The following is a 13,787-nucleotide window of genomic DNA, read 5'->3' as shown; positions in this document are numbered from 1 at the left end:
ATCCTTCACAGAGGCACAGTGAGGCTAAGTAACTTTTACAAGATTACAATGAGAGTCTGTTACAAAACTAGCGTCAGAGTTCAGCTCTTGGGGCACTTTGTGTAAGCTCCAAGTCCAGAATCAGAACTAGGGATCTGCCAGAGCAGAGTGGGACAAGGGTCCAGATGTTAACTGATGTGTCCATGTTCCCAGGATATATCATTGCATTTCACACAAAATATAAGAGGAAAATGCCAAGCAGTACATTAAATGAACTCCAATTAAACATTTAAGACATAGGGATAAAAATACACTGTAGTTCCTGACTGACAGCAAATGTCTTTCAGGAGCCTTCCATTTCTCATGAATTCCACCTATCAGGTTCAAAACGACACCTGAGGAAAGCACTTGACCAGTGAAACAAAATGAAACAAAACTTTTAAAAAGTCAAAAGACAAGACATTAGGAGAGAGGTTGAAAATAATATGCAAAGTTGTCTAATGCCATGATATGACTCAGTTTTTCAGCCTTGTCTTGATTACACTGCTCAGGCCAAGTCAACACATCTTAAAATAGACATACAGCAGGAGAAATAACAGGGTCCAGAGACGTGCAGTGGAAATGATTAGAGAGATGAAGAGACTTCTGTATGAAGAGAGATTGAAAAAGTTAACTCAGACAAGAGATAAGTAATGGTGAACAAGCTAGAGATAGACGAGACAACAACTGTTTACAGCAGGTAAATCCAACACTACTAATTGTTGTTTTGATAAGCCAGCAGAAGAGAGGGGATGAGATTGGAAAGGTAATTTATTTACAATCAACAAAGGAAACACATTTCATTTAAGATCTTGGTTTTTTTGTGGAACTCTCTGCCACAAATTGACACTGAAGGCTAGACTTTAATAGCTTTGGAAGAAGATTACCCACTTAGGTAAATAGTAAAAGCATCAATATTCACAGTAGATAAAAATCAATACACATCTGGACATAAGCCTTCATGATTTAGGGCACGCAAAAACTACCAAGTGGTAATGCCAAGAAAATTTTCCCTTTGGTGCTCACCATACCATATCTTAGCAGAAACTTTCGGCTTAAAGATTTGAAAATTAATGACATGAGGTAAGGTGAAATAGTGTTTGTAGGTGTGAGTTAATATCACGTGTCCTGTGTTCCTAGCCTGGAGTTTTATCATTATATTCATTCCTCCAGAGCGTTCAATATAAAAATTCAAAGGTTTCCCTTGCCACGCTCCTACCCAATACATTCAACATATGGTCTCCAAGTCTTTTTCTATGACATGTTGCTTCTACAGCTTGGGAGAAAAATGTGGAGAGGAAGGTTACTTTGGTAGTCAGGACATAAAAAACTTATGTGAAAGATGTAAAAAATTGTTTTTACAATGTTTATTGACTGCTTATTCTTCCATCTCCCCATGGGACGTTGCTTTATCATGAAAACACAACCCAGCTTTATATTCCAGTAGATTCCACCTGTGGGGAGTTTATTTTTATCTTTGGTTAAAAAAAAGATAAAACAGAGAAAAAATATAAACCAGAGAAAATTCTTCACTTGCTCATCAATGAAGCTTTTTCTTTTTCTGCTCGTCTCAATCTTTGCTGTCCTCTATACCTATATCTTAGTGGGTGTAAAGTATACTTTTTTTTTTCTCCCTGCAGATTCTGGTGACCACAGAATGACCAACAATGCCTGGTGTGACCATCAGGGTGATCACACTGCACTCTGAAGACACAGCAGCCAGTGCTTTTTGTTCAGGCACTGCCCTGATAAATGGAGCTGGCAGAGGCATCATCCCCAACCTCCTTTATTATTTGTTTGTTTTATTTTTCACAGACTAAACAACAACATCAAATCCACAGCCACAGAGTTTTAAAAGGAAAAAAACCCTGCTGAATCCTTTATGTGTTTCTATTAAGAGTGCACAGGGAATTCTTCAATTCCCTAGAACACAGCTATAAACAGAGAAACAGAAAGATGATGATACAATGAATACCTGTGCTAATATTAAAAGTAATGCAAATGTCATGCCATGATAAATCTCAATAAATAATGTAAAATTAAATGTTAATTAGAATTGTTGTCTGTAAAATCGCTTGCATGTAATCACCATAAACTGTCTCATGAGTGGTGTGGTTGGTGACTAATGACCACAAACAAGGAGTAAGGATACACCTTCCAATCTCCTGAGCTGTGCAGCAATTGCAGAAAACTTTCACTCCCTGTTATAGTTTCTATACTGTACTACGAGGCAGTCAGTGTGTGTTTATAAAAGTTTTCTGGGTGGTCATGATAAAAGGAACAACCTAAGCAAGTATATATGGTGTTAACTTTCTCATATAAAGATTAAATTTATGGGACTCTCAAAAATGTGCTAGGCAGATTGCAAAATGCTCTTCCTTTTTACATACTGCACCAAAATGAAACAAACTCTCCATTATGGTTAATAAAAATTATTATTTTATGTAGGAAAAATAATGGCGAAAAGGAGAGGAAGGATCGAGCTCTTCTGCTCCTTAATTTTTGGCTCATTTGCAATTGTCAGGGCATGAAGTGCCAGAAAGGTACACAGACTTGTTCCCTCTCAAGTAGTTTGCTATCAATAAGACGCAAAAGAGTTTCCTAACTGATCATGTTCAGCTGAATAACATGACTTGGGGGTATGGTATTTTCCGCTGCTGAGCTGCCTAAGGATCAATCTGTCCTAAGGAAGTGATTAAGGATCACCATGGTTCAACCCAATACACCTCAAGATTAAGCCAGGGATCCCACTAATGCTTCCAAAGCTGCTCAAAGATGAAGAATCATACTTACTCATCTAGCTCTTCCTCTTCGGCTTTAGAGGTATCTGCATAGAGGTATTTGCTCATATCCACTGGCCTGACGTTTTTCCTTTTTGCAGGTTGTGGAGGAGAATCTCTTGCACTTCCAAGTGCTTCAGACACGTGATCTGGCTCATCAAATGGGTTTAAGTAGTCTGGGGCATCTTCATCCTTGAAGGGATTGTAACTGTCCGCATAGAAACTTTCTTCTGGTTTTGAAGACGAAGCTATTTCAGGGTGCAGCTCTACCAAAGAACAAAAAAAGCATTCAACAGATTTAACAAAGAAAAAAATTGAAACCATTTTATCAGGCATATGAGAAGGTCTGCTTTTTAACTCTCAATACATAAAGTATTATGCCTTAGGTGAATTTTCATGCTTGTTTATTCAAAAATAGGCTTTTCAAAAGGTTGCTTCATTTAGCGTATATTCAATAGGTTTCATTTTCTCACTTATTAAAGTTCTTTCAACCTAAATAGTTATTAGTTTCCTTATTTGTCACACACATGGTATTGCAACATTTTAAAACATTTTCATAGACTATTAGTGAATTTGCATCCTAACAAAATGTCCTTAATTATTTACTTTAATAACGAAAAAAGATAGTCTTTATTTTATAACATTACTAGATTTATAATGGTGATAGTAAGTAGGTGGTCTTTTCATTTCTTAAAATGACTGAACTAAAGATCAGTTATTAGGTATGACCAGTAATTACATTTCAAAACACGTGTGCTCCTGGTAACAACACACAGTCTCACAGTAAAACTGAATTTAAATTAACCCTAAAGAGACAGACAATCAAACTGCTTCTCTTTTATTTGGGCTGTACAACAAAAAGTTATTGGCAACCTAGAGCTGCATGCAGTTCTCTGTGTAAGGTCCTTTCTGTAGTGTCTGTTACTCTAAAGTGAATGGTATTTGGATATTGAATAATACAAATCCCCATATAGTAATACAAAATTTCTTACAAAGACACTTAGTCATGTTAATCTTACTGTTTCTCTTCCTGCAGCATCAAATAATGAGAAGCTCAGTTCAATACTGGATGTGATGCACTTTCAAAATCTATGCAAATAGGACCTTCAATGTAATGTCATTAAAACCTAACTTTCAATAACCATTTTCACATTATTCTTAATGAAAAGTGCTTCTTTTTCAGATGCATAGTTACTAAATCAGACTACACATACCTTTAAGCCTTAACAGAGGAACGCTAAAAGTTACTCGTAACAAGAGTCTAAACAACAAAAAGATGGAGTTTGAAGTGGTTTTCTTCACTAAAGAAATATTTGGTAACACAAAATCACTAGTCACACCACTAACAAATGGAAGAGGCAGCAAAAGAAACAGCAGTGTTTTTATGTGGGTTTAGATGGATGATGTACTGAAGATGCTAATCCTGGTGAATTGCTAGAAAATATGAGTGTTCTCTACCCTGATAGTAAACATCCAGTTCACCCTGTCTCCAGCCATTAGCAAAGCCCAAGGTGTGACCAACTATAACCTACAGTGTGAACAAGAGCCATTCCTAGTTGGACAGGAATATGATCCCTACTTGCAGGTAGAAACTTCACCTATCTATGCACTGGAGTAGTAACTACTCACTAGATCAGAGCAAAGGCTCGGAGCAGGAAAGGCTTTCGCTCTTCTCAGGACAACAGAAACCTACCAGGGACTGGAAAGATTTCACTTTAGAAAGAATCTCACAGCTCTAACGCTCTTCTTCTTGATTTTTGCATTTGAACCTCAAAGACTACATTATCAGATTTTCTTCTACACTGTTTCTAAGGGTCCATTTCCAAAATGATGGATCATTTCTCTATGGTCAGAAAGTAGAAATCAAATGGGCTTGTCTGGAATAACAGAAAAAATTAATCAAAATCTTATCTAAGCCCAGCGTGGACCCTCAGGAGATAAATCACTCATCCAAGATTGAGGTAGAGTTCAGCAGGGTGAAACAAAATAAAATTATTCTTTGCCAGACAATACTGCAGGTTTGTATTGGGTTTGCATGGCCAGGGTTTGGTAGCAGGGCGGGAGGCTACAGGAGGGGCTACTCTGAGAAGTTGCTGGAAGCTTCCCCCATGTCCCACAGAGCCAATGCCAGCTGGCTCCAGGACAGACCCACTGCTGGCCAAGGCTGAGCCCATCAGGATTGATAGTAATACCTCTGGGATAACATATTTAAGAAGGAAAAAGAAAAGTTATGAGGGAGATGTAATTGCAGCCAGAGAATAGTCGAGTGAGAATATGAGAGGAACAACTAATTAATCAAAATGCTTGTAACTAACAGTAAAAAACCAAATAATCAGGGTGCAATAACAGTGTTAGCTAAACCTAAAATATAGGTTCTGTTACTGTTTAAACTGGTTAAGCCTCACCTGAGTGTCGTAAAGCAACATTTCATCTCTGAGCAGATGATCATATAGACAAACTACTGCAGGAAAAATCAGGGGGTGTTTTTTTGCAGTATGTCAGTGCATGTGTTTACTCCTACCCCAGAGTAAACACAACATGCTTATCCCTTAAGAAAAGGGAATAAACTACTGGGTACTTATCCTGGGAGAAAGAGTAGTTACTGCACAGCAGGTGATGTGTACTAAGCTCACACCCCAGTTTATGTGTGGTGATTTGCTCATAAGCCCACATCCCTGTAAGAAAGCTCTTTCAGAGAAAGTCACAGTGAAATAATATTGAAGGTCTATAACTTAATTGATAGGGGGAAATAAACCATTTTAGGCAGAAATTATTAAAAACACAAATATGATCAAATCAAGCAAGAATTCTTTGACAGTACTACAGATTAAATATATCAGAGCAAAGCCCAAAATTTAAAACGTATTTTTTCATTTATTTTAACCTAAAACTGAAGATTCTATATAGACTTACTTTCATCATGCCAGTGCCCAATGCAGCTGGTCATGGCAAACAAAAGTTTTGCACTTGCTTGCCCTGAGATGTCCTCAGTGTGGGTATCTGCAGCTGAGCTGACTCCTTTACAGCCAAAGCTTACAGGTCTATGTCCAAACTGTTTTTAAAATCAGGTGAGTCAACACCCCCCCCCTTACCATATAGACACGCTGCCTTGAAGTTCATGGTAATCAGAATACTACCCAAATGTTACCCACACATTTTGTAATCTGACCAACTAGACCAAGCAGAAGTGTTTTGGAGATCTCCTCTCAAAAGATAGTTTCATACAAAAAACAAAAATAACCTAACAAAATGTAGAAAAAAATGACAGATGTCTTGTTCAAATAGTGTAGCTTATTGACAAAGCTTTAACCAAACTTTTTACTACTTTAAACTTCGCTCAAATATCAAAATATTTTATCAAGAGAGTGGACAATTACAAATAGCTGCTTCTGCAAGTCCACATGATGGATCATTGCACCTGCACCTGAATCTGTTCATAAATACACATTATCATATCTGAGTGAAACTTGCTGATAACTCACAACCAGCATTCAAATAAATATTACAAGAAGGAAAGTCAGTAATATACCCTGAAGTTAAAAACATTCAGGGAAACAATCTCTTAAAACCACAGTGTAAGCTTTTATTTTTAATTTGCTTTTAAGCGTCTCCTGGAAACAACGAGTTAAATCCTTGTTTAAATCTGATGAATTTTAAGGGGCAATGCAAATGGTTTTTGCAATTCTTTCTATTTCAACACTATGGATCAAGTGCTGTAACTCTAACTAGGACAAAATTCTTTCTTTTTTTCATTGGCTCAACAGTAACTACAGGTTTGGCCTTACACACACAATGTTGCACATCAGTGCTCAGACACCTCTGGCTTGTTATTAATTAAAATTTTCCACAAAATCCTACACCCAAACTAAAATTGAAAAAGCTTCTAAAAATGTCATTGTCAAGACACTTCTACACAAGAATTTTGTAGAGGCTCAGCTGGAACCCACTTAACTTGGCTACTCATTCTCCCTATTCTTGCCATCCAGGATACTACTTTTCCCCTCCTTCTGCTTCCTTCAGTGTCCCCACTGGAGAACTTAAACAGGCTCTCTCCCATGGGGTCTCTGAAACTCTTTAGGACTAGCTTTCGTGTCAAATGTTGGTCATCACTTCAGGAGCCTCTCTATAACAAATTCAGTTGCTAGGACTGTGACTCAACAGCACTGCTCTTAAAACCACATCCACTGTCACCTTTTCTGTAACAAAGACTTATTTTCTCAAGGACCTAAGGATGCTGAGAAGTGAATTTTGGGGGACTAAACATACAACAGCTTAGAAGGGGCTTATTTCCCTCTTCACATTTGGAAGTCAACACAGATTCCCCTGCTTCCCCCTCATCATTAATCACAGCTGAAAACACAGAACTCCAGTCTTTATTGGAACTATTTTCTTTTAATTGCAGTTCTTTACATTGATATAAATTAAAAAATAATAAAAAATAAAATAGAATAAGAAAAGGAAAGGGAAAAAAAGAAAAAGATGCTTGCAGTTTGGCACTTCAATAGTCAAATACAAAATAATTTTGCATGATTAAGTAATAAAGCCACAGGGGTAGGAGTGACAAGAAGAAAGGTAAAATTATTACTAAAGCAGAAGCACCAGCTGCTCTTGTGCCAGATTCTGGAAACATTACTTGCCCTAACTCCACTGAGAAAGACTACTTATGATAGTAATCACTCTGGCACTAGCTATCTGCACAATCAGCCAGAGCATCTCCAAAAATCACCCTGCCCTTCAACCCACTTGCCTTTTGTAACACAAACATATTGTGACACGTCCCTTAAAACCAAACAAAACCTCCACCAAAACATCACACATACCACTTTCCCCTTGGCAGAGGATGAAAGAACAAGCCACATGTGAAAGATACTCAGTTACGCCACTCACTGCCCGACCGGCAGGAGCACAGGCACGGTGGGGATGTGAGCAGCCTGACAAACAGCACAGGGTAAAAATGTACTGCCCAGGACTTCTAGAAAGCATCATGACTGGCATGTCCACAAACCACTGATGATTTTCTATGTCTTTTATTAATACACCCACATTACTTTTCAGTAAGAAATAGGAGAAGGGACAGAGTTTATTCTGTCTCTATTAGTTTTCCTCTCTATTAGTTCCTGTGCTGCTCTCTCTGTAGGACTATCCTAGAAGGATTCTGGGTTTGGTGCTGCATTGTGACAGTTTACATGCTGCAGTGAGCTCAGAAGTCCACACACAAGGTAAAGAAATATACTGGTGAAGTAAATGCTGCTCTAAAATGGCAAGGGGTGCCAGCAAAAAGTTAGCCTCATGTCTCGAGTGTGTTGAAGGAAACTTGTATTGGTCATATACAACTTCAAAATTTGTATTCCCCACCTACTTAAAAAAAATATCTGGAGTGCTGAAAGTGTGTTGTTGTTTTCTACTTGCATTTTTTGTAGATGTTAATTTCTGTGCAAAATATTTACTTGGGGAAGTCAACTGATTTTAGAGTTCTGTTCTACTGTGACTAAAAATCCAAAAGGTAGTCCTCATATGATCATCTACTGCTTGTCTAGTATAAAGCGGTAGAGATATACTGTTCAAAGAGATTATTTTTGATTTCCCCAGATTTCTAATGTCTAGCTGACCTACTAGATACAGAGGGAATAAACCTCAATTTGACATGTCAACCAAGAAACACATCTGAAGATTTTTTTGAGGTGAGTTTTTCATATGCACATTCACTCCATTGTGTGTATAAGACCATTTACACTAAGGACTTTTTAAATCCCAGCAGCATCTAGAGCCAGCTTGCTGATGACCCTTTGCCATGCACCACACCCACGGTGTGCACACGGATGCTGGGAGCGCTCACGCCTTTAGTTTCTCTCCACCTCGCATTCCCAGGGTTAGATGATTATGGGATTAGGAAGATAGAGGGAAAGTAGCCGGTTTGTGAACAGGCACAAGAAATATCTGTCTAGGAAACAAGTATCTACTGGCAAGTAATCCTCCTTTCCCTTTGAGTGACTGTCAATACATACATATTCATACCCTGAGTGACTCCAAGCACACACGGTACAGGCTTGATAGGAATATCCTTGGAATATCTTTGCCAAATGGCACATCATGCCTCCTTGCATCTGATGGCAAAGTACTCAGGAAAGGAGGCTCCAGCTGGCTGCTCTGCACATCTTGGGGAAATTAAGTAACAAATTCTACAGAAGACTCTGAACTTTCGCAAAGTCTAAATTCCAGATTAAGCCTTGTCCAGATAAAAAGATAAAGAGACTAACATGTAGTGAATAGAAAAATACTTCATCCCTGCACGCATAAAAGGTTAATCTCTTCATTTAAGCAGATCACAAGACAAGTGAAACAAGTAATGTGACTCTTTAAGCCTGTAGGAGAAAGTCTCTCTTAAACTCCTGAACCTCTGTCATGCTCTCTGAGCTTCTGGGGTGGCCACTAAAAAGGTTACATTCCCTTAAGGATACAAAAGCAAACAAGCAGGCATAGTCTCAAAGAGTTTCCTAGAAAGATGTCAGTAATGAAAGTTCCACTGAGGTCTCAAAATAGAAGGAATGTCCTAAACCATGAGTGAATGATGGGAAACAAACAGGGCAGCCTTCTGCAGTTGGGCAACAGGATGAGAACAGTGATGATATTGTATAGTTCAAAATGTAGTCCAAACCAAAGGTAAATCTCCCCAAAATGGTAAGGTCCTGGTGCTCCCCATGTAGACACTGGTCCAATTAGCCATAGACATACACAGCAGACTCCTGCTGTTACTGAAGATTCATTTTCTCTATTTTTTCTCAGCACCCTTTTTTCCCTTCCTCAACTTTTTGTGAAGGACTGGAGAAAAGGCATATGTCAAGAAGGCCAAGAAAGGGGAGATGAACACAACCAGTGCTCATTACAGTCTGGAGTAGAAGACCCAGTGCTTCTCAGAGGTGTCTGAGGTGAACAGAAGAATCCCTGAGGAGCCACTAATCATACAGTAAAAGCTTTAAAAATGCCACACCACGATGTCCCACTCTTTGCCTGATAGCCTGGAAGCCCTCAGATCTTCCAATCTGCTTTAGTGTTCCAGGAAGACACACTATTGTCACATGAGCCTGACAGAAGGTGCATCCCTCCCAAATAAAAAAACATCTTATGACACATTGGGAAGAATCTAGTGACACCCTGTTTGTCACAATCACTGTCATGTTATTGTACGTTGACTGCTGCATGACAGCGACAGTGTGTGGGAGGAATATTTGGTACACACACACCCAATTCAGCACTGCTGCCCACAGCTGTGAAGATGAGACCAACAGTCTGATCAGAGACAGACCCAGAAAAATGGAAAAGTGTTGACGACTATGACTGAGGATGACAGTATAGGCTAGATGTTACCAAAAGAACCAGAATCAACTGAAAAAACACATGCCTCTCAATCACCGAGAGTGTATCAGGAACATAAGCTGGCTGCTGTTTTGGATGCAGGCTGCTCATACTGAGCTTGCCATGAGGTATCAAGCTACTCCAGTGCTAAGAAACAACACCAGTTTATAATTCTCTGTCCCTAAAATGAGAAAGAGCTGAGTCTTTAGTCCTCTGTATTTTGTGACCACAACACCCACTGCTTTCTGACAGAAAAGGTTCCAGGGTTCTCTCTGGAAAGGAAAGAAAAGCTGGGTTTGGGGGACAGCAGTTTAGGTAGGACGGGACTCGTACTGCTTTCTCCATGGAGAAGGGAGCTCTTCTTTCTAGAGCAGAGAAAGGAGAAAGGAATATAGGCTGAGCCTCTTAGAGCAAGTTGTGTGTGGACTACTAGATGTGCGAAAATAGGTGATTTATATTCCCAGTTATTCCGCCTCCTTCTATGATCCTAAGAGAATTCACTGTCAAGGAACAGACAGGAAACAAAGCCAAAGATAAGGACACCAGAACCTAATCCATAGATATTGGTACCTACAAAGATGAAACAACTCACTTCTGCAGCTCCAGAAACATCTGACAACTTTATAGGAGGGAGAAGGTGCCCAGGATAGTGACTTTACAGCTTCAGTGGCTCAATACAGAAGACAGGGCAATATCCCTCTTTCAGAAATACAAGCTGTGAGACTACACTACAATCAAAGTATGATAGGACTTGATCACCACCCACATTGACCTCTGTGGAGTCTGAAGGTAGAAAAACTCTGTTGTGAGTAAACATTCTGCTTGTCCAAAGAAAGTGATAAACCATAGGTGGAAAATGCTGCTCAGAAGTGCATCCTCATTAGACCTGGCATTAGAAATCCCATGGCTGCACCCTGGACTGCTCCCACTCACTTCTTCATTGCCATGACAGAGTGGCTCGGTATTTTCTGGAGGAAGAAAAGTCTTGGAGCTTTGAACAGGAAAGGCTGAGTACAGCTTCAAACTTGGCAATTAACTATGAATTGGCTTTTCGAGCAGCTGCAAGCCAGAAGTCACACGTCCAGCAGATGGGAGCCTGCATATCTGGGCATGGAGCTGAGGACAGCAGAGATGGTTGCTGTCCTGGTGCTCCTTTCTGGCCTTACGGCCGAAATCTTATCAGATTAAAAATTTACAGGGGTTGTATATCTCACCCAAACGGAACAAGAATGGGCATGTCAGTCTGGAAAGGGGATTAACACCTAGCATGTGGCGCAAGGCACGATGCCAGGAGGCTTAACTGAGGAAGCCATAAAAACATAAATAAAAAAAAAAGGAAGAAGAAAAGAGAGAAAATTAAATTGTAATAATGAAGATTAGTGCTAACCAAGAATATCTGTGATGCAGTGAAGATTGTAGTGAAGGAAATTATGATATTAGCCATCACCCACGTGGAATAGAGTAGCTTGACAGTGTGTGTTGCTCATTCATACCACATGAGTAGACTACAGGTAACACACCTGACAGGTCCAAAAGTCTCTGGTTCAGCTGGTAGCCCCCAGTGGCAAATATACAGGATGTGCCTCAATACAAAGCATGAGACTCAAAGGATAAATCAATTTTCCAGTGGCAACTGGATCGCTGCTATTGCTACCTCAGCGCTGCATGCAACAATTCTATTTAATCAAAATAAAATTTTTCATTTGTAGTCCTACAGAAATACAAATCATGTTTCACTAAGCATTTGCAAATAGAGATGAATTAAGTAAAATAAATTCATTACCTTCTACATCGGGGTCTCCAAATGGATTTAATTCTGCTGCATCAGGATCACCAAAAGGGTTTGTGCTGGAGTTGGCCAGGTCTTGCTCCCCTTCATCCAGAAAATTAAGCTTATTGATAAGCTCTACAAACAAGTTAGAACATTGTTTTAATATAGATACAAACTGTTCAACTAATGTATTTGAAGCTCAAAAAAGCTCCTTGTCAACAGTTCCTTGAAACACTGCACCAGGGTATGGCACGAACTGCACGACTAAATTAACACACTCCAGTAGGTACACCAACAAAGGGAAAAAAAAAAGTGAAATGAATGAAACTTCTATTTGCTGATCAGAATATTATGTAACAGAAATAATTACTAAGAAAGTATTTTATTTTTTTCATTAAATAAATGTTGCAGAACATCTAACAAGCTAAATACAGTTATTTTGGTTCTACAAATACATGTTAACTATCGGCAGGAAATTTTAAATTTTTGGATGTAACGTGAACATAAAAGCAGAGAGGGGACATTTTGTCATGTTGGAGAGGTCAGGTATTACTGACTATAAAACTAATGTTTTAGGTTTAGGGTCTGGTGGGGGTTTTTTACTTTTTTTTTTTAATTTTTTTTCTTTCTTGTTCATTATCAGATGACAACGGAGCTGTAGTGGAGACAGGCTCTTTCTCTATCATGTTGTTACCTGTTGGATGCACTACAAATTACTGAGAGTCATGCTGGGTGGAAGCACAGAGATAAAACTGACAGCTGAATACAGGCAGGAGTCAAAAGGTAATGGGTCACAGTAAATACAATCAGAAACAGAAAGAAAGGATGAAAGCTCATAGACCTTCAGAGGAACTGGCTGATTTAGCTGAAGGCATATTTGCTCGCTTTATGCAGTCATCTTGATCTTCATCTAAGCTGCTCAGAGCATTCAACTGGTTTACAATTTCTGTAAATAGAAGCCAGTCAAGACAAACGTAAGGCAAGGGCATTTAATGAAACAGAAGTGGAACGAACACTGTTACTAGAAAGAGAGAGAGCGAAGGAGAGGGGGCAAAAGAGAAGACACTTAGAGTTAATTAAAAGAAGAGATTTAGAACGAGTCCTTACAATTATATAACTACAGCAAAGTACCTGTGTAGGTGCTTCAGTGATAATTTAACGTGAAACCCAGTTAACAGTCATAAACAAAACCCTGATTTTTGATGTCAGCAACAGTAATTAGTTTTATGGGGACGAGTATGCACATCAGTTCAAAACTTAGATCCATGTACTAGACACAATTTAAAGACTTTTCCTGCTTGTGAAGAAAACCTGTATATTAAAACATTATCAATCAACACAAAACAGGCCCAGAACAATTTACCTCCCTCCCAAACTCTTAAGCCTACAGAAAACTAATATATACAACATACATTTTAAATATTTTATTTATTTATACACATACACTGATTATTTAACATTTACAATTAGTCACCATTAAATTCTGATCTATGACAAGCTGAATTTATCTAAGTAGTTCTAAAATATATGATCAGTATTGTGCCATGAGAATGTAAACTGAACGTATGGACATTGGTTGAATTTTCACTGTCATGCTATGTAAGTAACACCTTACTGTTTGGTAAAATCCTATTTCACCTTCTGTCCATAGTGGAGAGGTCTGAATTGCCATGAACTAGTAATTTTTAAAACATATTAAAGTTTAATTATAACCAAGCTGTTGATGCCTCCACAATTCTGGAAGGAAAGAAAAAAAAAAACCAACTAGGTCTTAGTGGCTTATGGCCCAAGGGGAAAAATTCCTCTCTGATAGTGCCCTAATGCAGTCCCATCCTCAGCATCTGACAAATGCAGCTTCTGTAGTA

At 38.8% G+C, this 13,787-nt stretch overlaps 1 protein-coding gene across 1 annotated transcript in view; it reads right to left on the bottom strand.

Annotated features, from left to right (window-relative positions):
• The window catches only part of EHBP1 (EH domain binding protein 1), a 213,194-nt gene that overhangs the window by 113,144 nt on the left and 86,263 nt on the right, over nucleotides 1-13,787 (bottom strand). Inside the window, 3 exon segments of the mRNA XM_032681211.1 lie at nucleotides 2,812-3,064; nucleotides 11,935-12,057; nucleotides 12,764-12,868. Of these exon segments, the coding sequence (XP_032537102.1) occupies nucleotides 2,812-3,064; nucleotides 11,935-12,057; nucleotides 12,764-12,868 (481 nt within the window).

This window comes from Chiroxiphia lanceolata, chromosome 3 (genome assembly GCF_009829145.1).
Source record: "Chiroxiphia lanceolata isolate bChiLan1 chromosome 3, bChiLan1.pri, whole genome shotgun sequence".
Classification (NCBI taxonomy): Eukaryota; Metazoa; Chordata; class Aves; order Passeriformes; family Pipridae; genus Chiroxiphia; species Chiroxiphia lanceolata.
Note: the sequence above shows the minus strand (reverse complement) of the source record. Positions and strands in the feature narration are given on the sequence as shown.